Source organism: Rhea americana, unplaced genomic scaffold (genome assembly GCF_003343005.1).
Source record: "Rhea americana isolate MKP2758 unplaced genomic scaffold, rheAme1 scaffold_262, whole genome shotgun sequence".
Classification (NCBI taxonomy): Eukaryota; Metazoa; Chordata; class Aves; order Rheiformes; family Rheidae; genus Rhea; species Rhea americana.
Window position 1 is genome coordinate 110277 of NW_028186382.1, and position 26677 is coordinate 136953.

Genomic DNA, 26677 nt, shown 5'->3' on the forward strand with positions numbered 1-26677 from the left:
CGGAAGGGGCGGGGCCGGGAGCGTGACGTGGCAGGATGGCGGAGCTGTACGTGAAACCGGGTGAGGGGCCGTGTTCCGAGAACGGAGGTGGGGGAATGGGGGGGAGGGACGCACTTCCGGTCCGGGAGTGCGGGGCCGGGCGGCGGGGGAGAGCTCTTCCTCGACGGCGCTGCGGCGGGAGGGCTCACGAGGAGCCGGAGGGCGCCGGGGGAGCCCCGCGGGGGTAGGGGAGCCACGGGGGGTTCGTGTCTGGGCGTCAGGGGGCGGGATAGACCGTGTACGGGGGTCCGGGGTGCCGGGGAGTCCGTGTGGGGGGGCCGGCGGAGGGTCGGGGGTCCCGGGGAGCCCTGTATCGGGGTCAGAGCCCGGGGAGCCCGTGTGTGGAGGTCGGGGGTCCAGGGGAGCCCCTGTGCGGGGGTTGGGGGGCCCGGGGGGTCCGTGTGCGAGAGTTAGAGAGCCCGGTAAGCCCGTGTCTGGGGGCTGGGGGAGGGTTGGGGGTCCCGAGGAGCCTGTGTGCGGGGGTCGGGGGTTTCCAGGAACCTATGTGCGGGGGTCAGAGAGCCCGCGGAGCCTGTGTCTGGGGGCCGGGGGAGGGTTGGGGGTCCCGGGGAGCCTGTGTGCAGGGGTCAGGGGTTTCCAGGAACCCATGTGTGGGGGTCGGAGAGCCTGGGGAGCCCGTGTCTGGGGGTTGAGGGTCCCAGGGAGCCCCTGTGCAGGAGTTGGGGGTTTCCAGGAGCCTGTGTGTAGGGGTTGGGGGGCCCGGGGAGCCCGTGTGCAGGGTCAGGGGGCCTGGGGAGCCTGTGTCTGGGGGCCAGAGGCCGTGGGGTGCTGGGGCACTGCTCCAGCTCTTACCGCCTCACTTTGCACTGGCAGGGAACAAGGAGCGAGGCTGGAACGACCCTCCCCAGTTCTCCTATGGGCTGCAGACCCAGGCTGGGGGCCCCAAGCGAGCCCCGCTCACTCGCCGGGCGTTGGCCCCCGCCCACGGAGCCTGCTCAGGTCAGAACACCCACAGGGCCCCTGCCCGGCTGTGACCCCCATGCAGAGCCAAGGCTGCCCTGGTTCTCCTAGAGAACAGGGCACCTTCCCTTTGCTGCAGCTCCTCAGAGGGCGGAGAGACTGGGTGATGCTGACACGGCAAGAGCAGCCACACAACCAGGACCTAGTACCAGCCCTAAGAGCCAGAGAGTCAATGAAGCTTGGAGGTGCTGGGGGTCTGAGATCCTCCCCCCTCTATCTGGCACATCTCTTGGGGGGCAGTGAGCTTCCAGGTCTCTGCACCAGCCTGGGTGCTGCTGCCACTGGGTGCATTGGTCTGCCTGTTCTCCACACCAGTCTGTATTCCCTGCAGGTGCTCCTCCTGACACCACCGCCCTGGCTGCTGCCACAGTCCTGCCTCCCAAATCATTGGGGCCACCCCCGCTTGGGCCTGTCAACCCTTCCTTGTGGACAGAGAGCGTGAGGCCAACTGTAGAGGAGCCCTTGGAGGACTGTGATGTACCAGCAGATGCTGTCCTCACTCCCCTGAGGGTGGCCCTAGATGCCTGCCGGCCTACAGTGCAGGTGAGGCCTTCAGTGCTTCCTCCTCTACCTCCTGGCCCCAGTTCATTTCACCTAGCAGTAGCTGCTCTTACAAGACAGCATTGCTGTCCTGTGCTAAGAAGCAGGGAGGTTCAGCAGCCAGAAGGGGGCTAGGCAGGGGCTGTTTGTTCCCAGGAAAGTCACCCCTGCCTGAGAGGACTGCCCAGAGCCTCTCTGGAGCAGGTCCTCACTCCAGCTCCTGTCCATGCTTCCAGAAACAAGTGTGTGATGACATTGGACGGCGGCTGATGGTGCTTGGGGACACATGGGCTCAGGGGAAGTTGTCAACCCCTGTGAGGAAGAGGATGAGCCTCTTGGTGCAAGGTGAGTGGTACAGAGACTGGATCTGGTCAAGCCTGGGTCACTGGGCTCATGCTGCTGCTGACAGAGCCACTGACGGATTCCCTTTCCTCAGCAGAGCTGCAGCAACACCACTGGGACACGGCTGATGAGATCCACCGCTCGCTTATGGTGGACCATGTGAACGAGGTGAGCCAGTGGCTGGTGGGTGTCAAACGCTTGATCGCTGAGATGAGGAACCTATCTACCATGAAGCTCACTGAACCCAGGAATGATGAGACTGAGACCGTGCCTGACCAGGAAGCTGCCTGATGCTGGAGAGCAGGGCTGCAGACTATGGGTAGTGCAGCCTGCATTCAGGGCCACTGGCAGGAAAAGGAGCCCCTGGTGCCTGAGGAGGCCTGGGCGTCTCCTGCTGCTCCTAACTGACTCCCAGGAAAGGAGGATTTTATTCACCATGACATCTTAGTGGCGATTCATGACATGATGTTAATAAATAGCACCAATCTGTCCCTATCTACAGGCTGCCCAGGTACACTGGGGCAGGCTGGGTCCTGTCTCTTCAGTGAGTGGTTAAGAGATGCTAGATGAGGCCAGAAGAGCTTCAGGCTGGTCTGAAGGAGCTCACCCCAATAAGGTGTTCCCAGACCCACAACTCATTAAGGGAAGGAATTCCCCACCAAGCAGTACCTCTGGCAGCAYGTGGATCCAGCCAGAGCTCCTATGATAGCGATATGTTTTTCTGCTGTATTAGTTGGCTGAGTCTGGACCCTCTAGCCAAGCTTTTGGTAGTGATGGGGAGACCCATGGCAGCAGGGCAGCTGTGCACCTTCTCTGGGAGGAGATAGGCCCAGGGGAAATCTTAGGGTGGCTGGGTAAGCCAACATGCAGCTATCTTGGAGCAAACTGGTGTGGGCTGCTGCAGCTCAACTCTGTCTGCACAGCAAAACCAGTCCTTAGCAGCTGGGGACCTGCCCACTCTGGCACAGCTCAGACCCAAGTGTGGGACTTGAGAGACTCAAATGCAGTTGGCCCTTGAGACAGTGGGGATCCAGGCAAAAATATCATGGTGCTGGCCCTAGGCTCACCAGGCTGTGTCCTCTCTGGACATTATGGAGAATCTAGGTGCAGGGAGACTGCTCTGTCTCCAGCCTGCGCTTGCAGGAAGGCCTCATCCACCTGCCCTGACCATGGCTAGCATAGCCCCCTGACTGCTCTGACTACCCCAGCTTGGGCAGGATGGGGAAAACATGTGGCACCCCAAGCCTGGCAGATTCAGCTGCTCGCAGCTCTCAAGACCCACACAGTTCCAAAACTGCAGGCCACAGCAGTGCTTTCTATGACCCTCGGGGTCCTGCATTCACCTTGCAGGATTTCATTGCCCAAGGAAGAGATCCTGTACACCCTGAAAAGTCATCTGCAGCTACCTAGCTCCAGAGCTCCACAGACGCACTTGAGCCCCAATGCAGAGATCCACCAGCCCACCACAGGGGTTTCATGGTGTTTATTGATCAAGCGTGAGCTCTCTAGGCAGTTGCACCAGCCAGTTGTGCCGGAGCCCATGAGGTGTCACGCGTCCATCCCCAGCATCACAGAGGGCTGCAGCCAGCCAGTTGCGGTGCCAGCACCTCCACAAGGCCCAGAAACAGGCCCAGCCATGGCCTGGAGACGGGGAACTGAGAACTCAGATGTCCATCTCAAATTGGTCTTGATCTGGAAGGGCAGGGAGGGAAGACAGGGCCAAGGTTAGGATGGGGTTACCTTGGAGGAAACGTGTAGGCAAATGGACTGCTGCAGTAGCAAGAGACTGAGACAGAGCCAAGTCGAACACTGGCTGAGCCAGGGTCTCTCCTTGCCCTTTTAGCCACCCTTTGGGGTGGGAGCCCAATGCCCCAGGCAGCACGGCCTTATTCCCCTGCTTGGGCTGTGGTGCCCAGGCTGCTCACCTGGCATGGTTTCTTCACTCTCATTCTGCTCCTTGAGCTCCCCCAGCTTGACGAGGCTGGGCTGGGCCGGGGAGGTGACACCGGGGATCTGGGGCAGGCAGCAGGGAGGGGTCCTGGCCACGGGTGAATTCTTGCACTCCAGCAGGAACTTGCGGTCGTAGATGATGCGGGTACCTGCCAAAAGCAGGGGGCAGTCAGGCACCGATGGCCCATGGCAGCCCCCTTCCCCCAGTGCCATGGCCAGAGCCTGAGCCCAGAATGGCAGGGGGAAGGGGCCGCACTTGGACGGGAATCACAGCCATGTTTGGAGCCATCGTGTGATTTCCTGTAGGACAAGAGTGTGAAACCCATCATGCACGGCAGCTGTTCCCTGCATCATTCCTTCCTCCCAAAGCTCCTGGAGCCCTGCTAGGGCACAGCACGGGTTGGGGAGGGGGAAGGGAGAGGATGTCTGGATGCCCCACAGCAGCTCACAGGGTGCTACCAAGCCGTGGGGCCAGGCATCTTCAAAATCTGCCCCTGTGCTGCCTGCAGGCTTGGCCAAGCTCTGGGCACAGCCGAGGTTGGGCCTGTGAGCTCCGCTGACCAAGGCACCCCCTGCACTCCCTGCAAAGGGACGAGCAGTTGGGTTGGATGGGACGCCACATTCCCGCTGCCAGCTCCTTGGATGCAGCCCTCACAGCAGCGCCCAGAACGGGTGCTGCCAGGCACGTGTGGGCTCTCCCTAACCCCCGTGAGTGCCTGCAGCGATCTCTGAGACTGAACTGGTCTGCACGATGCTCCCGCTCCCCAAAGGCCGGCCAGCAGGCCCCCACTGTCCCCACAGGAGGCCAGGACAGGTCCCCAGAGGACAGAGCAGCAGTTCTGTGCCAAGCTGCTGAAGGCAGAGAGCAGCTGAGAGTGGCAGCTGGCGCAGCGAGAACTCCCCGTATGGGCCAGGCCTGTCCCAACACGGCAAACGTTACACAACGTGCACAGGCGCCTGCCGCTGCTGTGCCAGCACCTGGCCCGGCTCCCTCTGGCCCACGATAAGGCTTATCGAGGGCACATGCCGGGGCCGGCACCCACTGGGTGGCTGCCCGCAGCCCAACTGAAACCTGCTGTGCTCACTCGCGCGTGCAGAACAGAGCTCTCCAGTGAAGAGGGGAGCAGAAGGCGCCCTGCAGTGTGAGCTGTGCTGCCCACCACGCCGGAGAAAGCTCAGCTCTGAGCGAGTTTTGCACTGGTCCCCAGCGCCTCCCCTCCAGCTTAGGCCCATCGGGGCAAATGCATGGCCACACTGTGCCAGTGAGGAAGCAGGACTGCACCGAGCCACTGCAACGATGCTGCCAGGAGCTCCTTCCCCAGCCCTGCAGCCCAAGGGACGGTTGCAGCCTCTGCCTGGGCCGGGAAGCAGCATGGGGCAGTGCTGGCAGTCCCAGCAGCAGCTGAACGTGCCTGGTAAGGCCTCCCTCGGGCTTCCTTTCACAGGGAGGCAAAGGGCAGGCTCAGGCAGGGGGAGGCCCGGGCACCTGCCCCAAGGCCGCTGGGGCCAGAGGCAGCTCTCCTGGGCCCGGGGGAGGGGGGTGGGCTGCCCTTCTCGGCACCACTCTGCCTTACCCCCCGGCGTGGTCGAGTAGAGGGTGCCGCCCGGCGTGGAGCTGTAGCCGTCCGGCGCGGGGAAATCGCGGCCGCCCGGGATGGGGCAGGAGGCAGTAGCAGTGCCCGCCGCGGCCATGGAGCCGAGCCGAGCCGAGCCGTGCAGGGCAGCGGGCCCGACACGTGTGTGCGGGCCGGGCCGAGCAGGGAGGCTCCGCCCCCGGCCCCGCCCCCGCCGGGCTCCCAGCCATTTTCTACCCCAGCAGCCCGAGGGCGGCAGGCGCACTCTCCTCCGCCCGCCCCCCAGGCAGCGCTACGGGTCCAACTTTTTAAAACGCGCTCGGCACGGAGCAACCGCGCAGCCCGGGCAGCCTTGCCTCTCCGCTAACGGACACGTCTGGTCAGCAAGTGCGAACGTGCGAACGACGAGGACAGCCAGAGCTATCACATCCTGGCTCTCTGCTAGCGCAAGGGCTACACCACCTGCCCGCCAGCCCCATGTCACCCTGGAGCAGGCGCCCGAGACTCAGTCATGGTCTCGCGATCCTAAGGGAGGCTGTCTGCTGGGCAGCATTTGCACCAATTCATCTAGGGCACCCCAAGGACAAGCACCTAGTTTGCACAAAAGCTACTGTACAACAATACATACATACATCTATGTATGTATGTATATATGGTATTTTGTTTTTCTTTCACCATTTACTTTTAATACAATTATTGTCAGCACAAGTGTTTCTCCTCTGGCGTTTGCATTTATCAGGATGGGAGTAAGAGCAAAAGTTCAGGTCTTTTTGCATTTTCTTGTTGAATACTAGGTAGAATGTCTAAATGCATCCATACTGTCTGAGGTTTATTTGCCTATGGTACTCAGGTATTACTTGTGCACTTCATACTTTGAGCACTTCTGAATATTCAGAAGTAACCACGACAGAGAACACATGCCATTACATTGTCTTAAGAGTTCACTCCATGCAAGTTATCACTGAATCCTCTCTTTTGGCTGCTCCTTCTTTATGCTTTTCCTGGGGAAACTCTCCTGACCATTCCTTACATGCAACAGCAGGAGGAAGGAAGGAAGGTGGGGAAGTCTCCATCTGCTCTCTGGTCTGAGAGACCACCAAAAGTGGCCCGTTACATTGGACACTGCACTGTAGTTACCTGCTTGAGAAATGGACCAAATATTCAGTGTAGTTACTGTAGCAGAACTGAGTGAAAGTAGAAATAAGTTTACTCTTAATGCAGCAAATGGAAAGCTACCAAGGCACAGCGATACTGGAATCAATACTGCCTATGTGGACAGTGAACCTGCATCCTGAACAGTATGCAAGAAACCCCTTCCTCCTCACTGAAATGACTTGAGAAGCTCTTACCAGATTTAAAGGATTACAGGAAGCTTAGGATAGAATACATTACATTATTCTCTGGTGGGAGGTGGTCTCTGCTTTCCTAATATCTGCTTCTGGGCAGCTGGTCACAGAGAATCGGTGAAGAAACCCTGCATTTTTCTAGGAACTACCTCAAGTTTTGCCTTCTGCAAATTAAGATGTCACTGGTTGCCAGGGTGCCAAGTCAGCCCTTATTTCCAGCCCCTGAACAATACCTGTTATTTCAGGCAACCCATCTGTAAAGAGAGTGCTACAAGAAGCAGAACTGATCCAGAAGGAAGGAGGAAAAAAAAAAAAAAAAAAAAAAAAAAAAAAAAACACACACAACCACGCTCACAGAAAATAAAAGGATAACAACTGGCAGGAGGAAGCACTTACATTGTGCATCACATATGACTGCAGCTTAAAACCTTCCTCCCCTTCCCCAGTTGCATCCGGTTGCTAATTAAGTGATCCTAGAAAGGTAAACCTCYGGACATGGCAGCTACAAATGACAATATGCATCCTCTTCCAAAATTCTCACACACAACCTATAAATACTGTTTGCCTTTTATTGAATATTCAGGTAAATATTTCACATTAATACAGGCTACATAAAGTAGAGCCACTATACGACATGAAATTTACTCAACTTTTCCTCTTAAGTATGTAAACAATTATACATGTATTTACCACCCTAAAAGGTTGAAATCATGTAATCATCTAGTTCTCTGCTGCACACAAGTCGCATTCAGTAGTGTTTAGCCAAAAGCACTAGTTGCATCTGATTTAAGTTCAAAATGGCTAAACTAACTGGAGAACAGAATCGGTTGTATAGGTGAATCAATTTGTTCTTATACAACGGGCAATCAAGTTTCCATTCTTACAGCCCACAGAAAACTGCTTAGTTAGGCACATTAAAAAATCCCCAGGGTTCTTCAAGGTTATAAGGTTTCCCAAACAAGGCTAAAAAGGATAGACCCCCTTAAATCAGTTGACGTACTTGAGATGCATGTTTCCAATGTGAGGTGCCCAGGTGCCAGGCCAAATCTATAGCAAGAAGGAAAAAAACACGTCTATTATAAAAACAAATAAAGGTTCCTTTACTAGAGCAATCAACCACTAGARGGCAAGCTTAAGGCTCCCCCTAGAACATAACCAGATCATCAAAAAAGGCTGGGAGCTATCTTCAGCTCTGGCCAGGTTTTGATTGACAACCTGTAATGTAACATACTCAGTATGTATATAAACCCTATGACTTACAATAAAGTTTGTACCTTGCTGAGCATTCTTGAAATTCTGGTCATTTATCTGAAAGCCACATACATTTACAAACACACACTGCAGGGGAAAAAAAAAATCATGCAAACAATCTTAATTCTAGTATCTAAGAGTTGAAAAAAATCTCACTTATCCAGAATAAAGAAAAACAAAACAAAGCATAACTCTGCAAAAAACCCTATGTAAGCAGAAGTGCAGGAAAAAAAAATGTAGCCACGGTACCTGCTGAGCATCAGTACATTCTGTTGAATTTTGGACAACTTTGATCATGGGATTCCAGGCTGGGTCTGGAGTATGAAGACCATTAAAGAGAGGGCCTCCTGGCCCATCTGCCAGCTGAGGGTGCGAGGGTATTAGAGCGCCACCATACATGGAAATCGGCAGGCCCTAAAGGATCAAAAAAGAAATGTTAGTGAATAGGGTAATGGTTATGAAAAATGACCTTATTATCAAATGCTTCTGCGGTGCAGTACCTTTCATCTTGCCACCACCAGAGCACTTTTCAGAGATTACATCTACCTTTGCAGTGCTGGGCTAGGACAGGGGCAAGGACAGCACTAGGGAACGATAAGGACAGAATACACTATATCCAATCTGGAGTTTTTTAAAGCAACGTAGAAAGTAGTTTTTATTAGTGTTGACATTTTATCAGGCTTCTTGTTGCAATAGATGACACACAAGCATAAACTGTGTTTGCCAAGATGACAGAGGCAGTTCAAATCCATATGCAACATTCACATACTGGTAAACAACTCAGCACTGCGAGGAAAAGGGGCATCACTGCTCAGCTAGGCAGAATCTGAAATACAACTGTACTGCGCCGAGCTGCAGCCAGGCCGCTGCACTGCAAAGTCTTTATGCAGTTTGAGCCCATAAGATTGAGCTGAAGATTTTCTATAAATTACTTAAGGGACATCTAAAATATTCTTCCAGTTCAGAAAGAGCAAGTCACAGAGCAGCTTTCTATGGTTGAGATCTCTCCTGCATTCAATTATCAATCTGTAATTCAGAAGATCCCAGAAACACACACTACAGCCACTTCTGAAACATGCTGTGAGAAGATCTGCTGTTGAGCACATAGTCCTGGACCTTCCTTCTGTGGAGGCTGAGMCAGTTATAGCTTGGCTGTATTGCTTTGCCTCAAGCTACAATATTAACACACAATGCACAGAATTACATGCCGTTCTCTCATCCTGCTCCTTCCTTAAGGAAAGCATGAGGTATTAACAGGCAGGATCTGCACTGAAAGCATTGAATGTTCAACCAGCCTCAGGAACAGAACAAGCCTTGTGGTACCAGTATTTCCACATGACTGAGCCTCTGCAAAAGGAAACACTGGAGAATGATGGGGATATCAGTGACTAGGCAAGAAAATATTTGCCACCTCTAACTTCCAGTTTTGTTTAAACAGGCCTCTAGGTTTGGACACCACTTCCAGTCAGCAAAGGAGTACCAGGATGAAAGGAGATTCAAGACTAGAAGAGGCAATATGGGATAGAGTCCTATTAGCACATGAGGTAAATCTGCCCCTCAAACACCAATCCCACAGGCATTTCACACCTACTAGCACCGTGAAACATCTGAATTAACTAATGACTTGCCAAATTGATCTCAGTTTGCTTCAGAAAAAAGGAAGTTGTCATGAACCCAGTTCTTTTGAGGCTTACAGTGCCCAAATCATGGTTCCATAACAAAAATCTTGGTTCTTTTATAGCCCAAAATTGACCCCCCTGTAACTTACTTTAGAAAAATCCACAAAACTATTTGGCATAGGTTGGTGGAAAATGTTTGAGGGAGCCACTATTCCAGAATCATCTCGCTCCATTGGCTGATGCTGAGAAAACGTGCCCGGGTCCGACAATTGCTGTTGCATTGGATGATTTCCCATTACAGGCTGAGACCAACCTGACAAGCCTTCTGGAAAGGAGAGATTGAAATTGGCCGATTACAATTATTAATCCTCCAGGCAACTGTGGAGATTATGGAGACTAATAGCAACTTCAAATCTCAGGCATCCACAGCAGAGCTAAGCTTCAATAAACCCCCAAAGCATCATATCTGAGCATGTGCAAGCTTCACTTGAAAAACACAGCAATGCAGAGACACTAAAGTGCCTTAGTGCACAAGAACACATGAAGGATTTCACTGAAAAAACRTAACAAATAAAGAAGTTTTAATGGTCCTGTAAAATAACAAATGGAAACAATTTACAACTCAAAGGCTGTAACTCCTCTCACTTTCCATAAGAACTCAAAACTACCAGGAAACTGAATGTAACTGTAATGAAGGAAACTTCAGCTGTTTCAACGTCTTTTTAAACAGGGTGGGGGCTGCCTGAAATGGAACTTACCCCATATTAAAGTCATGAGGAGACCAGTAAAAAAAACCAATATCCACAACTATGTATTTCTGGATATTAACTGGGCTTAGAACTAACATTTTTAAATGTTAATGGGTAAACAAGCTACAAACTTGGAGGGACACAGCTGTTCCTTCTACACCACACATCAGACTTGGAGAAGGATTCCCTTAAGGGACAATATTTGCTTACTTTAAAATTTCCTATCATTCAGAAGACTTAATATGAAATATGTGAAGTGTTATCAAGGTTTGCAAGCACACTCTGGCAGATAACCTAGGCTGGGTGAGAACCATCTACACTAGGAAAAAGAAAAACAGTGCCTTCACTGACACAAAGTTTCATTACTTGGACAATTGTTTTTCCTTCTAGGGTAAATGTGCAAGTTGATTACAGATTTCTATTTCTTGATGCACAAGGAACATTCTGCTTTTATCTTTGCTTGTCATGATGAAGCCTTAGTGCTTACTTGAGAGCCTGGAATTTCATTCCTCCTCCCCCTTTCCCTCTCCAACTTTCTTTTCAAATACAGTGTTTCCACAAAGCTCTGATAATGTCTTTATGCTAACCCAGACTGTAGAATACAGACTTACCAGACACACTGTTAACTCCAAAAGACCAGATACCACTATGACCAACGGGAGCTGTGAAGTTGGTTCCTAAGGGAGTTGGAGTGACAGATCCTCCCTGTCGAATTCTGGCAAGTCTCTCTGTCCCGATGGGAGGGGGTACCTTTCGATCCTGATTTGTGTTACCCGTTTTTGGCTGGCCCAAGTTAGAAGGTGCAGAAGCAGCTGAAAGGGGTGAAGATGATCCTGAGGAAACTGATGGAATAGGAGATTCACCTGGTGAAAAGAATATTTCTCTTGTTTAATTACACACAAAGCACACAGCTAGCCAATGTAAATGCTACCCCTTCTCTTTCCCCAACATTATTCTATGGGAAATTATAAAAAGTTTTTCTAGGCTTTCTTTGGCAGAACATTCATTGTACTGAATATTCTTCAGTCTTTCACGGAATTTCCATTAACTTTAAATAATCAGCACTGTAACACAAATGCTTTCAGACATCAGAATCCTGTGATACTCTCCTGACATTACGTTAAACCTAAAATAATTACAAGAAAGAAGAAGAAACATGGAAGAGTATCAGTAAGATGTGAAGCATTAGCCAGAATACCGTAGATATCAAAGCAGCCTATTTTTGGTATMCACCTCTCCCAGCAGAAGAGAAACTAAAGACAGCTTCCCGAAGCCACATGTGTAACATAGGTGCTCAAGTTCTACCAGCTTCAAAACTGTCACTGAATCTCCTTGGAGAAAAAAAAATTAATAATAATAATAATAAAAAATAATCTTTTAGGCACCCATTTAAATGTTTTGGTTCTTAAGCTCAGTGGCAAAGAAGTTGCATTAATGACACAAAGTCTCTCCACTTACAATCCTGAATCAAAACTCCGTATTTTCTGTAAAACTATTTCCATGTTCTTTCCATTAAGAGGAAAACTCGAGCATTACCTTGTTGATGCATTAAAATTTTGGAACATTTTAGGTAACATCAAATAATTTCAGATTTCCAATAAAAAAACAGTCAAGTATAGCTTCAACCCATGGAAAACACGCCATTTTCATCTACTGTCATACAATTTAGAGGAGAAGATTATTTTAGCTTGGTACAATCACCTAGTGCTTCCCCACAACTTCATGACCCCTCCTCTTACAGCCTACAATGACTTATTTTTTTCCCCAAATATGCCTTTAGTAATGCTACCAGAACTAGCGGCATTTTACATGAAAAAAAGAAAATAGTAAAGCTTTGGGACTTGCATGTCATCCTCACAGATGCTAAAACCAACTGGGAAAAAAAATTCTGCGCATCACTGGGTAATTCCTCTCAAGTTATAAAACTACTACAGACAATAACTAAGAATTTATAGATAACTAAGACAGACCCATGAAGTTCCTACATGAATTTGTGGCGCTTGTCCAAGGATGTGGTGAAAAATGCTGTCTGTTAAAGCTGGGAGTCCCAACAGGCGCTGGCCCTTGAAGGTAAACCCGTGCTCCTTGTATGTTTGCTGAAAAGCCTGTCAAAGGACCTGAAGAAGAAGTTGTAGAGTTGTTGGATGGATCTAGAGAGGGTAAGCCTGAAATAAACATAAATTTGATTAAATATCTCTCTTTGGGAACCTGTTTCAAAGCACTAGATCTCTCTAGTGCTTCAAACAATTAAAGCATTTTATCACCTTCAGAGGTATCTGCACATTGTAGGTTTGTTTTACAGGTGCACAGCTCTACCTTCGACAATAACCAACAGAAGGCTTTTCTGTATGTTCTCCGATTTCGCTTAAAGTTTTAACAAAACCAGTCATCCCTTGGCCACCGAAAGGAATCAATCCTGGCACAGTGGGCGAAAGGAGGAAAACTGGGAGAGTGGCAAGAAAGCTGCCATACAAAAAGACCAAACAGAAGTCAAGCAAACAGAAATACAGGGCTTCGTGGAGGTTATTATGGAATTAAACACCAAGGAAGTAATTCACCGCACTACAGTTTTTGCCATCTTACAGTTATGTTTAAACATGAATTGGTCAGAGCATACTGTATCCAAGAAAACAGGGCTGACAATATCCAGCACAACAGATGAGAGGGCTGCTTTCTACAGAGATGTGTGAGAAAGGCAAAGATGGAAAGAAAGGTCCAAGACCCACAAAAATGATTAGCAAGAGGAGTTAGTTTTTGACTAAGTCAAAGCTTTTAAATACTTCTGCAAAATGTCTTAAAAGCTTTTATCACACTTTATTACCTAACAGTAGAAACAGGCATGGCTGTATGTTTACCTGACTTTTGGGTTTAGTTTCAAGGGCCTATTAAACAAGACTACTTTCAAAATCATTAAAACATTTCAGGATGACCACAACCAGGACCAGTCATATTGCTGCATAGTAGGGCTGAAAGTAAGTACCTACTTACACCCTCAGAAGTCTGAAAATAGCAGTGGTGAAAGACAATAGCTGAGGTTGTAAGCTAGAGGTGCTCCCCTGTTCTTATGGAGATGTTACTAAAAACCATGTATTTCCCCAATATCAAAATCAAGAAATAAATCAGTCAAGCATCCCTTGCTTGCAAAAGCATCAGATCCAACAGCTGCATTTCCACTGCAAGCAGCTCAGGGACTGCACTCCATCTGCTGCTGCTCAGGTTCTCCAGCTCCTCATTTTTCACCTCTGCTGGAAGCACTGATCAGTCCAGACCAACTTTCACAGCTATTCCACAGCTTCTAGGACTGAAGAGTTTCACATACCTGAGAGCTGCTAGCCTCAGTGTCGTACAGCATGCTAGGGCCAGCACAGCATAGAAGTAGTCACATGCTGAAGACTAACCTCTTCTGATGGAAGTTCCTACATAGACTTCTCCAAAAAAATCCTTCCCCTACTAGCGAGCATTGAAGAAAAGCAAAGCAAAGCAATGTAACAGCAAGTTCTCCTGCCAAGAAACCTAGAGGGGTGACCTGCTCATATTAACAGAAGTAATTCACTAGATCTGATGCAGTTGCTGGCTATGAGGACTACTAGTTTCTTAAAGTGGAAACTTATGAAGGCATAGCACTTACTCAGATGCCCAACAGTGCCTTTTGAACGCTTAGGAGGAGGGGGACACAGCTTTCAAAAGGGCAATGGCTGCRCAGTTAAAACTTTTGCCCCTGTTGTGTATTTTCTGCAGGTAGCAGAAGAAAGGAATAGTCAAAGATAAAGGAATTCACCAGAGTCATAATTTTTCAATTCATAAAGAATGCTTTCTGCTATTATTTTGCCTTTCATAAAAGTGAATGATAAAAAGCTTTACTTAGTATTAAGAATGGCTTCTGTGAGCAAAGACTAAAGGAATGCTGATTTCAATAGCCAGCTTCCTAATTATATGTTTACCAATAAAATCAGATTTTACAATACTAAAAGAATCTTGCAATTCTATACTTTGTAGTTACCCTGGCCATGAACTCAAACTCTTCATTAYGCTCTGAAAGCATAAATGAGCTTTAGTGATTGGTATATCAATCCCCCACAAACACTGCTCCAAATTCAGTTTATCAAAGCTCCCAGACACTTTTGCAGAGATTAGTTAAATTCAAGGGCTAACTCCACCTTTAGAGAAAGCACAACACTTGGTTGCTCCATGTAAAACAGGAAGTCCAGCCATTTTGTACAGCTTGGGAAGCAACGTGCTGCTTTTTAAGTTGGCGTATTTTAAGTTTGTAAGACCTCCCAGTGCTACATGAGCAGGGTCTCAGACACTTTCCTGAAACGTAGAGGAAGTAATGAATGGACTTTTTCGGTCTTCTCTGCCACCGCCCCAAATGATCAGGCTAAGTCTGCCCTCGCTCTGCAAGCTGTTAGGACTAGAGAACCAAAGACATAAATAGGGTATAAAAAGCAGTTTCCAGAACAGATCTACAGCCAGTAAGGCCATAGGGACAGTTATCTGTGGCTCAGAGGAATTGGTGAATTAGAAAATTCAGGTTGAAATTCAGGCACACTAGACAAATCTCTGCTTGATAAAGTACACAGTCAGGGCTAAAGACTACAGGACTGGCATCTATTTGATGACTATTACTATTCCTTCTCATCATTTCAAAGTGTACTGACTCACTAAGCAAAGCCCATCATATTGCTCCACGTCTAGCACTCCTGTACCTCAAAGCATAAGCCAATAATGACTGGACTTTTCTCTCCTTGAACCCTTCACAAAACCTGCCACTGGAACCTATGGAAAACGCTCAGTACAATCACCAGTTCACCCTATCTCAGAGGCTGAGCCTAATGGAAAGGCTTGTCTATCTGAAAAGGTGCCGGTGAATGAAATGAGTGAACAGAGTGCAGGACCATGCTTATGCTCTAAGGTCAAAACATTGCAGGGGTCCTCAGCCTATTATTGCCGTTCCTTTCCTCACCACCATGCCTTTCCAGTGCCCCCTTCTTTTGTTTCCCCTAAAGCCCTTCTTCCTTTTGAGAGAGGGGCAAAATTTAGATTCTGCCATATYGATGATTAAAAGTAGTAGCAAACARAAGAACAGATTAAATGAATAAACTGATGACTTGACAAAGCAGTCATCTGCTGAAAGTTTGAATTTCAGGGGCACATCCACCTATTTTCAGTTATTCTTCATTTTTCAATATCCCAACCAAATTCCAGCTTGGAAAATTGTGTTCTGTCCAAATATTTTTGCACTTCAGACACAAACTTCTTCATGCTTTTCTCCTCAAAGTCAGCCATGCAATTTGTCCAGGGATATCCATTTACCATTCTCTTAACTCAGGGCAAAAACAGATTCTCAATTATCTCTTAAATATATAAATTATTTAAGCATATACAAGGGACAAAGTCATTTTTCCTGATGAAAAATTGATGACCTCAGCCTAAGTGAACAGCAAAATCTTTTGCTGCTATGGGATGTCCCAGTCAGCTGCCCTTGTATATGCAGAATCTGATAATCAGGATTTCAGCAGAGTTTATTTGTTACAAAACTTCCTAAGGAGAGGATATACCAGTAGCAACCAGCTTCCAACTGAGAGCACTGCAGAGGAAAAGGTGAGATCACATTAAGGGTTTCTGAAGTCAGGTCCAGTTCCTTTACCTTTCACAGCCTTAATTACAACTGGTTCTACTTACTGCACTGGGAATGGAGATAGCATACATTCTACAGGGGTTCATGTGCTTTGCAATGCAGTCATGCAGTCCACATTAAACTACTATTAAGAGAGTTACAGTCATAGCAAACACTTTAACACTGTGGTTAAAGCTAGTCTGACAGAAGTGGCCTGGTTTTCAGAAGTCCCGAACATTTTCAAATCCATTGAGTGCGAATGCAGAACATCTGAAAGTCTAGCTACTGAAGTATCCAAATGCAGTATTCAAGCCCTGAAGTATTAGCTTAAAGATCTATCACATAGTGGGAGGAATACAACTTCAGAGCAAGGCTCTTCAGCTACCCAACTTTAAGGCACTGTAAATTTATTGAGGTAAGAAGGAAAGAGTGGATCATACTACATCTCTTGAGAGTCCCTTCCAGCCAAATGGGTGCAGCTACCTGTAACATAGTCTGAGCACCAAGAAGATAGCAGTCCTTAAGGAAGAGCACAACAGGGCAGGGAACTTGCTGTGAGTGTTCCTAATCCATTTCAATTAAAAGCAAGTCAATTCAAACTACTGTATCTTAATAGCTGAAGGACAGTAACTTCCTAATAGAACACCATACACCAACTTCCCAAAACACACTGTCAGTTTACTAGAATTACAGCACAAACTGAAAGCATCCTTTAGCCTACTGGATCAGAGTCACATCAAGAGACAAAAAATACAGAGAGCTTACACCCTCAGAGTGAGGTTGGTGTCCTATAYAGCAGGGCTGCAAGCCAGTGCAAGCACTCACTCCTGGAGCTGAGGCTCATCAACAGTGCTGTCCCTGCTGCTTTGGGTTTATCATTATGTTCCATGCAAACCTCACAAAAGCTAAAAAATCAGTGCAACTCTGAACCTTACAAAGAGGCAGAAACATTCCTTCCTCTTAAAGGAGACTAACAGTGCTCAGTGCCACTTCTGCAATATTCCCAATATTTAACATCCTAGGAGAGCTGAAGAGGAAAAAAAAAATCATTTTAAAGAGCATTTGGGTTAAGACAGGCCAACATCACTACGCAAGCATCCTATAAGTATGAAATTATTTCTCAAGCAACTCTAAGTGATCAAAGTGTAATGGATGAAGACAGAATTCTGCCCAGCACATAATATTAGTGACTTACCTACAGGACTAGTAGAAACCCGTTGGGAAGGTGGCCTGAAACCAGGAGCCTTGGAGTTATCAGGATGCACGTTTTCCACGTGTCCTAGCACAGAGTTATTCAGAAAGGTAGACTGAACAGTGAAAGATGGGTCAGCTGCTGCTCGAGTGGAGAGTGGACAGTCTCCCCAGCCTTGGTTAGCTGGCACCTGGTTGCTATCAAAAAGACTGCTAAAGTGATTGAAGAGTGTTGCTGGCCCAAAGGTAGGAGGCAATGATTTGTTTGCTGGATTAATGTGCATCTGAGAACCGTTCATAACGTTCATGGCTGACGAAAGCTGCACTGCAGCAGGTGGACCTTGAGAAGGTGTTAAAGGAACTTGATTCGTAACAAAAATAGACTGAGGATCTTGATGCAGGTTTGCATTTGGTACCACTGAATAGAACGAACCTCTGGACTGCATCCTGTGAGTAACTCGAGGTGCTGGTACAGCTACTTGAGGTAAGTTACTGTTGTCCTGATTATCTGCAACAACTGACCTGGGTGACGCTAAGCTTAAAGGAGTGGGTTCCGAGCTGGATGAAAAAGGCATCGACATAGAAGGATTGATCTCTGACACACTGGTTGGCAGTATTTCATCTTGGACATTATTTAGCGGCGTGGGGCTGCTAGATGGGCGAGTTTCTGCGACTCCTGAACTGCTACTAGTTGACATATTGCAACTACTTGCAACCGAAGATGGGGCGCACACATTTCCAACAGGCTGGTCTGGTGCAGACACCTTCTCTTTGGGTGCTGATACAACTGAGAAAGAGTCCGTTTTAAGTGCAGAATGCTGCGTTTGTGGAGCACTAGAGGGCAGAAAGGCTGTGGGAACTTGCCCRTTGTTTGGGGGTGCAGAGGAAGCAGAAGGCAGGGTGCTACAGGTGCTTGTCACAGTTGAGATTGCTGTTGCTGCAGTACTCGTCTTAGGAACGCAGGCAAACAACTGCTTTCTGACTGAGGAAGGAGTCCGATTACTTGTTACGCACAGCGGTTGGGTGGAAGCAACTACAGAAGAGACAGTAATAGGACAACTAGAAGTAGCTAATCCAGGAGACTCTGTCTGCAAAATATTCCCATTCTGATTACCTACGCGACTTGAACTATTATGCTTTGGAGAGCTGTTTGTGCTGCCAGGGTTAACTGGTCTCACTGGGAATGGTCCCCAAGTGTTCGGTGAAGGTGAAAAAGTCCCTCCAAACTGGGCCATAGGTAAGCGCGGATGCCGAATCTGTTGCATAGTTTGGGCAGCCAGCAAGGCAAAATGAGGATGAGAATAAGCTAGAGGAAGAGACACTGGAAAAGATGAGCGCACATTTGCTGGAACATTCTTGTTTAATTTGTTAGTAGGCTGGAAAGTAGATAGTGTTGACGACTGTGATGTGACCAGGGGTGGTGCTCCAAGAGGAAAGGAATTTTTGTTTGAGGCAGTTGCAGTACTGACTCCAGATGAAAAGTTTGCATGGATTGATTTGGTACTTGAAGCAGGTGTTCTTATATGAGTTTTAGGAATCAAGTCTTCCAGTTCCTTGGCAGGATCTTGAATAAGGGCATTGATGAGTTGCACTGCATATCGCGTTGACTCTGTGCCACCCCTGGATTAAATACAACATATTTATCAGTTATATAAGAAACTTTGTGCAACATTCTGCAGCCTCATTTTATAACTTGATATATGAGTATATTGCATGTTTACTCAGGTCTTTACTTTTTCTTATCTTAAGGATTATCTTTGAATAAGCAGATCTGAGGCACATCTTGGCAGCAATAATAAATGCTATATTCTAGAACGAATAAGCTAAACATATTCTTGTCTTAAAAGATAAATGAACTTAACTTACACTTTGAACTAACTCAGAGGTATTTTCAAGATACTATACCTTATTGTGATCATTCTCTCTCCATTCTTATCTTTTTGTTTATCTACRTCAATATGAGCACCAGTGACATCCTGGATTGCTGTGATGTTGCACCCACCTCTTCCCATTATTCTAGACACGACAGAAGCTGGGACAGATAATTTCTTTGACCTATAGCACAAAAATCAGATCTGTGAAGCTTGTTTAAACTTTAAAGCCATAAAAAATATTCCTTGTTGACTGACAAGCAGCTGAACCATATTAAGTTTCAGGGCAGCAAGTGGTTTTCTGTTGACAGTTTTTCACCCTTTGGAGCCTCTCTAAAACTCCCCCACTCAAATTACTCATCATCCAAGGATTCTTCAGAGCATTTATTCTACCACTGTTGTATCATAGAGGTACGTGCCTCACACACTCCTTCAGAAACACTTTTGGCTTCTATCTTGTGTACCTTCAAAGTGAGACAAATCCTTAGTTTACTGACCCAAATTTACAAAAATAGCACTGCTTCAAATGTAAAAGCCCACGGCTTATCTATTTCGACTGGTTACAGTAAGAACAACGTGGTTTTCCAACATTTTTCCAGTGATCAGCTCTGTAATACCACTTGCACGCACAGGTCTCTTAGTTTTGACCTCTCTCAGATCAAGTGAGAAACTACACTTGATCTTAAAGTTTACAGGTGGCAATACACAACAGTGGCTGTCATACTTAAATTGTGCAGTTCTGTAATTTAACCAGATGCTGGAAGCCACTATGAAGGCAGCACAGATTTTCAGAAGCAGGATCACTTTCTGGCCACAACACTGTAACCCATGTGTTCAGTAAAATAAGTCAGTTTGGGATTTTTTTATTTTCACATGGTATTGGTGGGTCAGTGCAGGCATACAGTACTGGGAAGTCTTTGAACACGAACTATGCTTGCATCCAGACCCCAGGCCAAGGTTTCTCTGGGCCACCACTGTCCCCAGACTTTAAAGGCTGGACCTCTCAAGCCCATACATGCTTTCAAGCTTGCTAGTGATGTGTGGCAATTCAAACCTGCATAATTAGAGGGGATTCAAAGGGGCTTCAGTAACCACTGTGATCACAGTTCAAGCACCTCAGAACACCCCCCCCCTCCCCGAAAAGGCTGCCAGCTTCACCTAGCTATTCAGTCTTTGAAGCTTAAATAACTTGACCAACAGGAAATTGTTTCTTGGTTAATGAAATTTAAAGGGAACATTTTATTTTAAACATATCTAGTATGTGAAGACATTCTAAGGTATCATCTTGTCTTTCCAAGGTCTTTTTTCTCTCCTCTTTCCCATCAGGAGAGGCACACTACAAGCCACCCCATCCCCAGAAACCAGGCCCTCAGAACATGCACAAAGATCTCATTCCAACACTGTTTCATGCTTTGGACCTTCTCCCTTCCTCCATCCCAAGGGCTCTTCTCTCAAACTAGATATCCCAACCACTCCCTCACCAAATCAGGGCTCCCATCCTCACTTAACTTGCAAGACATTTCCAAATTACTCATAGGGCTTCTGAGTGTACTTTGGTTGTCTTCCACCTCATTCCACTAGGAACCCCATACCACCACCCCTGGAGATGCTCCTTCTCCAGAATAGCTCACCACAGTGCCAAGGGCCCCTGCCCACCCATCACCCAGCAGTTTTTCCCTCCCAACCCACCAAGTTCAATGTTTTTTACCTGGAAAAGTGCCCAAAACAGTACCTTTTTGCTCCTGAACAGCAGCGCCCTCCTCTCTGCAGCTGAAACTGCTCAATTGGTGTTGGCTGCAGAGTGTTGCTAGGGGGAGGGTCTTTCAAAACTCTGCCTACTTGCCTGTCAAGGGTAGAAGGGATGTTTTCATTGGTTACTTCTTTGATAGACATCCCTTGTAGCCAGTGGGATACTCACAGGGAGAGGGGAGAAGAAGAATGAATCTGATCATTCAGACCAGGAGAGACTTTAGGAGATGAAAGCATGCAGGTCACGACCATTTTGCAAATACACCTGAAGTCACCAAAAAAGCTCTTTGGTTCGACACATGCTTTGCCAAATGGTCAGGACATTAAAAAAAAAAAAAAAACAAAAACAAAAACAAAAAAAAACCACCAGTACAGAACACTTTATGAACACATTTTTCATGATACAAGACCTAATTCCTCCAGGATTGGGAAAGTCCAGGTTTTGATGCCGTTTCTAGTACCCTAGCGTCTCCAGAAGAACAGCAGACAATACCCAACAAAGCTACTATGAGACTCAAGAGACCCAGGAGGAGAAATGCAGCAGCTCCAGGGTCAGTGGCAGGGTCTGTGTGCAGCCCTGGAAAAGTCAGCTACCTGCTTAATGGTTTCATGCCTTCATGACTCACCAAGCAGTGGGCAGTCTGCAACCATATATTTAGCAAGACTCATCACAACTCCTTGGTGAATGCAACCGACAGCAGAACATTGAACCAACTCTAAGGGTTCAAAGGCTTAAATTTTCAGACTAAACTGCTTTTTTTCACCTCTTTTGTTAAAAATGGACAGTTTGTGGCTTCCAATAATTTGGATACATTTAGTCCTCTGTAAAATTACTTTCGTTGCACACAGCCTAAAACTCTCTAAAACAGGTATTTCTGGTCACTACCATTGCAGCAAAAAAGCAGTGGGGCAGGGTAAGTGCACCCAAAGAATCTAACATTTGTTTGTTCATGCTGCATTCCTTTTTGATATGGAGACAAAAAAAAGGAAAGCTGGATGACCATTTTTAGTAACAAGTAGTAAGCATAATAAAGGTTTCAAAAAAGACAGACTAGTTAACAGCCATATAATAAAAAAATCAGTATATTTGGAAAAGAAAAGCATGCTTTGTGAATAACCTTAAAGTCTAATTGGACCCCTAACAATCACTTTAAGGTCACAAAATTTTCAATAGAATCAGCAATCAAGGTCAGCAAATCACAATGAGGTTTATCTTGCAACAGTCATCCACTGGTCCTCTACTTTACTAACACCTGAAGTCAAAGGTAAAAAGAAAAACCTAGCACCAAATAAAACGTTTATGTCAGATGGATCTTAAGTTAATATAGAGTTACGACAAATTAGGACTGTAATTTGTTTCCACAGCACTTCAGGCATAAGGGTAAGGGTTTTAATAAATATAATTAAATAATCAAATAACCTTGCTGGATATTCTACGTTTGAGCACAGCTTATAAGCTAAAAATAGTTCATACAGTTTCTAAAACACAGAATTAGACTTTACCTTCTAACCACTTCTTTCCAGCCTTCTTCTCTTTTCTGGCCTCTTTTTGGACTAGTCAGATTCAGCTTTACATTTGGAGAAGTCAGAGGCAAGGAAACAGGTTTATATGTAGTTGACAAAGAATTTGAATTACCTTCACCTTCAAGTCTGGGAACAGAAATGTATGGATTACAAATGACAGAATTCAGCTGACAGTATTACAGTGTACATACTCTGCAACTGCTAGCACTAGCTGCTTTCGTTCTTATTTTTCAAATGGAACAACTGTTGAGTGACTTAACAGGTATTTTCTTACCATTTAATCCACAGCCTGTATCCTTCTTCCAAAAAGCACAGAGCTAAACCATTGATGAAATGAAGCACTAAGGACATCAGGTTAAAATAGTTTATAATAAATGGTAAATAACCACTCAGTTACACCCTGCTTATGCATCTATAATACATTCTCCAGTTTGAATAACTTTAAGAAAATGTACCTTGGTAATGTCTTCCTTACTAGATATTTAAAGTGTTTCAATTTTTCTGCTCTTATTCTAACCTTGAAAAATAGGAAATGGAAGCACTTCTCTCATTTTAAAGTGGGGAACTGAGAGACAGAGATTTTAAAGTATTTATCTACCAATTAACTCAATTTGGAAGCAGATGCTCAACATCACTATTTGCTCTAACACAGCTGAAGCAATAGTCTAGTGACAGAAACAATGCAAAGTATGAGAGAGAGAGAGAGAGGGAAGGTATTCTCTTATTAGGCTAACTGATCTATGTGGACAAAAAAGCAGCACAGTTCAAGGGGCTCAGTTTCATCCGCAGCACTGAAACAGTAGCAGTAACATTTAAAGGTTTAAAAATCGTTAGAAGATTAAGTCACTTGGCTCAGCAAATCTATAGTATAGTAGGAAAATTTAACTAAGAACCTCATGCTTCAGGTAAATATTATCATCCTGAGCATCACTCCTCTTTACTACATACGCTATTCATCCATTTTATTCCTCCTCCTTTAAAACATTTTATGTTTATTGTCTCCTTGCAGTCCATTTGTTTATGCTGCACTTTGTGCAAACCAGACATCTAGGTGTATTTAAATAACCCAAAGTACTGACAACGTGAAAAGCAATGTTTTGACGATACACTTTTCACAATGGCAGCATTTTTGTCTCTTCATCTTAGTAAGTTTTAACCCTGTGATAAAACACCTGTCCAGGTCACTTAGAAGTTCCTTACAGATCTTTTAGCTGCCCTCAGATAAATATAAGGTTGAGGCAAATGGAACAAGAAAATGCATATGAAAGAAAACAATGAAATTCATTGCAGAATATCAATTGCAGTGTAAAAACTGAAAAGCTTAAAAAGCTTTTCTTTCTTTGCTTTGCCTGAAAATGTCTAGGTAAGCTTTTAGAAAAGCACCATTATGAAGTCTGAGTTTTCACTTCAATTGCAATAATCTTTTCACTGGCATGTCAATGTCCAAAGGAAAAAGGAATTCAGGAAGAGCAAGTTTATAAACTGTTTTCAGAAAAAGTCTGCCCAGAGCAAGAGCCAAAGAGCATTTGCAGAAATTAGTAAGATACGTTAGTCCCATTTTGGTATTTATAGTCTTATTTCTTAGGTGTATGCCTATCTAACGGAAACATGTGCTCCTTCCTTCAATATAAGGAGACACAAGCACGCAGTTAGTTAACCCTGCTAGAGCTGCAGAATTCCAGAGGCTTTTCTAGGAGACCTTGGAAAACACCCAGGCAGAAACAACCAAAGGTCATAAAACATGGATAGAACCTGATTTCTAACATTCTTAAATGTAATCCAGAACAACCCCAAGGGCGGACAAATCTACTCATTCAGCATCTAATTTTAATCCAGGCTGGGGTAGGTATGGCAGGGAGAGGCACTAGAAAAGCTCAGGATGCAGCTCTCCCCACTCCTACCCAGATGTTGCAGTAATTCTGGCTATTGTGAGAGTCCTCTCTTGCTGCCCCTTTTGATCCCATATTTACATTCTTAGCCAGGTATTCTGCAAATCAACGTACTCCCACTCCCAAACCTTAAATTTCTTTTTCTTTTTTCGGAGGGGGGGGTGGGGTGGGGGGAGTGGCGGGGAGGACGACACGACGATGGGGGGAGACGACACGGATGGACAGAGGGGGTAGGGAGTGATTCAGATTAATACTACCTATATGTACAAATTAGCAGAGTGGGAGCTGTTAGCAAGGATTACAGGTTTAGAGAGAATCTAAGTTTTCTGGTTCAGACCAACAATCCTATTCGGAAACCAGTGTTAGAGCGGGTATTAGCTCCTTCACTAGCAATTGAATGATCTTCCAACTTATTTCATATGGCCACAGTACAATCATTGAGTTCTTTTGATTCTCACCTCTGGCTGGACAAGGTTAAATCAAACTGGCCATCAACCTGACAGGCGAAATGCTCAGAGTCATCAATCTCCTCCCTCCTTAAAACAAAGGGATTGATACTCAAATGAATTATGATAAAACAATCATAAGGTAACCAAACTACTTCTGTAAATAGGCAATAAACGAAGCTGATATTTACTTTATAAATTCCCATCACATTCACTTTAAAACCTATTCTAATATACTTAACAAACAGATATAGGTAGTTAAGCAGTGCAGTAACAGAAAGCTGGATGTTTTGATAAAATCGTATAAAAATGGCAAGCAATGCCAAAATCATTTCTTTAGCTTTTTAAACAGGTGCATTCAATAAAATTAATAGTATTACTTAACTGCTATTCAAATAAATTCTCAATCTCTCAACATTTTGTGAATATACCAGGTCGTGTAAAGCTTAAGCTCAAAAAAATTTACACTGGCATAAACAAATGCTGTGAAACAGGGAAACAACACTGAAGTCTCACCTTGTCGGGGTTTTTGAAATTGATGTGCTTGTTTTTTCTTCCTGAGCAGGGATAAGCAATGAGGCATAGCGCCTCTCACCAGAGGAATTCATATCCATGGTGAAGTTCAACTCTTGGCTTTTACCTCCACTGCTACTTTCACTATTGCAATCTGTACTATCCAAGTTATCTGAATCACTGTTCCCACCTGCACCACCACCTCTTGGCTCTCCATTTATTTTATTTTTATCTGCTTTTTGCTGTGCTAGAGATATATGCTGATCTGGCAAAATTATCTGCATGTTCTGAGGAGTCTCTTTTGTTTTATTTTTCTTATTTTTTCTATTTGTGCTGGGTGTAGTCACCACATTAGCTCTCTTCTTCCCAAAGGCATTTGTGAAAGTAGTCGATGTTGCAGAGATTCCAATTGTAGTTGTAGTGGTTGCACTAGGAGGCTCTATAGGAACTTCTTGTTCCACTGAAAGAAAAACAGTTGATATCAAGTCAGAATCACAAAATATATTAAAAAAAAAAGTCAGTGTTCCTGACTGAAGACACTATAGTGCAAGTTACACTCCTTGTTCAGCTGTCAGACTATTACCACCAGATTCAACCATAAATTATCCAAGAACAAGAATTTTGCTTTGGGAACAGGGGGAAGAAAAGTGAACAAACCAACTTTAACAGGAACATTGACAACTGCCCATCCAGGTTTCTGACAGTAGGGGGGGGGGAAAAACAGGACAGAAGCTGTGTAACGATGTCAGAATATCAGAAAAGTCAGCTTCCAAAACCAGGAAAAAAAGAGGGAAGGTTAAAAAAAGCACAACACAACTACACTTTTCATGAAAGTCTATGTTCTTTACCTTCATCATCATTTTCTTCTTCATCATCATCTTCTTGCAGCTCTAAAGTTTCTTTAGGCTTGTTTTCTTCATCTTCTTCTTGTTTTCTTTTTTGTTCCTCTTTCTTCTTCTTTCTCTTTTCCTTTCTCTTCTCCCTTTTAGCTGCAAGAGCTTGTTTTCTGCTCTCCTCTCTTGACTATGTAGGAGAAAAATATTCATACTTAAACATTTTCACAAACAAAGACCAAGTCATACTTATAATTCAGATTGTCTACAGGAACCCGGGGGAAGGGAGGAGAGGAGAAGAGAGCAAGATGAACAAGGATGACTTTGTCACATACTGAATCCTTATGCACAAACTGGATAGATGTTACAGAACAACAGGACCAGCTGGTCTCCAGAACTTCTAAGGAATGACAACAGAATACAACCAGAACAATAGAGGTATTATAAATACATAATTTTACCAGGAAGCAGCAAAGATCTCTCATTATCTCAGTCCTTTCTCAAAAATATTTAGTAACTTGATCAATATTTCTGCAATAATTTTAGCATTTTCACTCAAAAAATCTCCCAGAGTATTTTCCAGAATAAACAGAGATATCATTTTAACCACTTGTTGGCAATGGCTTATCTCTCATACTGACAACTTTGCTTTA

General features: G+C 45.5%; 3 protein-coding genes across 5 annotated transcripts in view; 1 reads left to right on the plus strand and 2 right to left on the minus strand.

The window, feature by feature from the left end:
- The first annotated feature begins 6 nt into the window (after positions 1-6).
- On the plus strand, positions 7-2392 carry SRA1 (steroid receptor RNA activator 1). 3 transcript variants are annotated; one of them, XM_085307723.1, is made up of 5 exons: positions 7-60; positions 874-999; positions 1352-1563; positions 1797-1905; positions 2000-2392. In XM_085307723.1, the coding sequence occupies exons 1-5, from the start codon at positions 36-38 to the stop codon at positions 2191-2193; spliced, it is 666 nt and encodes a 221-aa protein (XP_085163849.1). In that variant the 5' UTR covers positions 7-35; the 3' UTR covers positions 2194-2392. The 3 variants fall into 3 exon arrangements, with proteins under 3 accessions (XP_085163849.1, XP_085163850.1, XP_085163848.1); XM_085307724.1 differs by lacking the exon at positions 874-999 and having other exon boundaries at positions 8-60; XM_085307722.1 differs by lacking the exons at positions 7-60; positions 874-999 and adding an exon at positions 1009-1205.
- Positions 2393-3481: 1089 nt separating this feature from the next.
- EIF4EBP3 (eukaryotic translation initiation factor 4E binding protein 3) lies at positions 3482-5587 on the minus strand. The gene is made up of 3 exons (XM_085307726.1): positions 5427-5587; positions 3828-4001; positions 3482-3594 (listed from the first exon to the last, which is right to left on the minus strand). The coding sequence occupies exons 1-3, from the start codon at positions 5542-5544 to the stop codon at positions 3566-3568; spliced, it is 321 nt and encodes a 106-aa protein (XP_085163852.1). The 5' UTR covers positions 5545-5587; the 3' UTR covers positions 3482-3565.
- Positions 5588-7327: 1740 nt separating this feature from the next.
- The window catches only part of ANKHD1 (ankyrin repeat and KH domain containing 1), a gene marked incomplete at its 5' end in the record, with an annotated part of 121441 nt that continues 102091 nt past the window's right edge, over positions 7328-26677 (minus strand). Inside the window, 12 exons of the mRNA XM_085307713.1 lie at positions 7328-7819; positions 8273-8437; positions 9792-9967; positions 11003-11254; positions 12362-12556; positions 17204-18819; positions 19105-19254; positions 20803-20913; positions 22323-22469; positions 24691-24768; positions 25195-25651; positions 26040-26214. Of these exons, the coding sequence (XP_085163839.1) occupies positions 7760-7819; positions 8273-8437; positions 9792-9967; positions 11003-11254; positions 12362-12556; positions 17204-18819; positions 19105-19254; positions 20803-20913; positions 22323-22469; positions 24691-24768; positions 25195-25651; positions 26040-26214 (3582 nt within the window). The remainder of the gene's footprint in view (positions 7820-8272; positions 8438-9791; positions 9968-11002; positions 11255-12361; positions 12557-17203; positions 18820-19104; positions 19255-20802; positions 20914-22322; positions 22470-24690; positions 24769-25194; positions 25652-26039; positions 26215-26677) is intronic.

Coding starts and splice junctions, on each gene's coding strand:
- EIF4EBP3 (XM_085307726.1), bottom strand. CDS start 5,544: ATGGCCGCGGCGGGCACTGCTACTGCCTCCTGCCCCATCCCGGGCGGC. Junction 4,002..5,426: donor CTACTCGACCACGCCGGGGG/GTAAGGCAGAGT, acceptor TGCTTTTGGCAG/GTACCCGCATCATCTACGAC. Junction 3,595..3,827: donor GAGTGAAGAAACCATGCCAG/GTGAGCAGCCTG, acceptor CTGCCCTTCCAG/ATCAAGACCAATTTGAGATG.
- SRA1 (XM_085307722.1), top strand. CDS start 1,040: ATGCAGAGCCAAGGCTGCCCTGGTTCTCCTAGAGAACAGGGCACCTTC. Junction 1,206..1,351: donor AGAGTCAATGAAGCTTGGAG/GTGCTGGGGGTC, acceptor TATTCCCTGCAG/GTGCTCCTCCTGACACCACC. Junction 1,906..1,999: donor GATGAGCCTCTTGGTGCAAG/GTGAGTGGTACA, acceptor TTTCCTCAGCAG/AGCTGCAGCAACACCACTGG.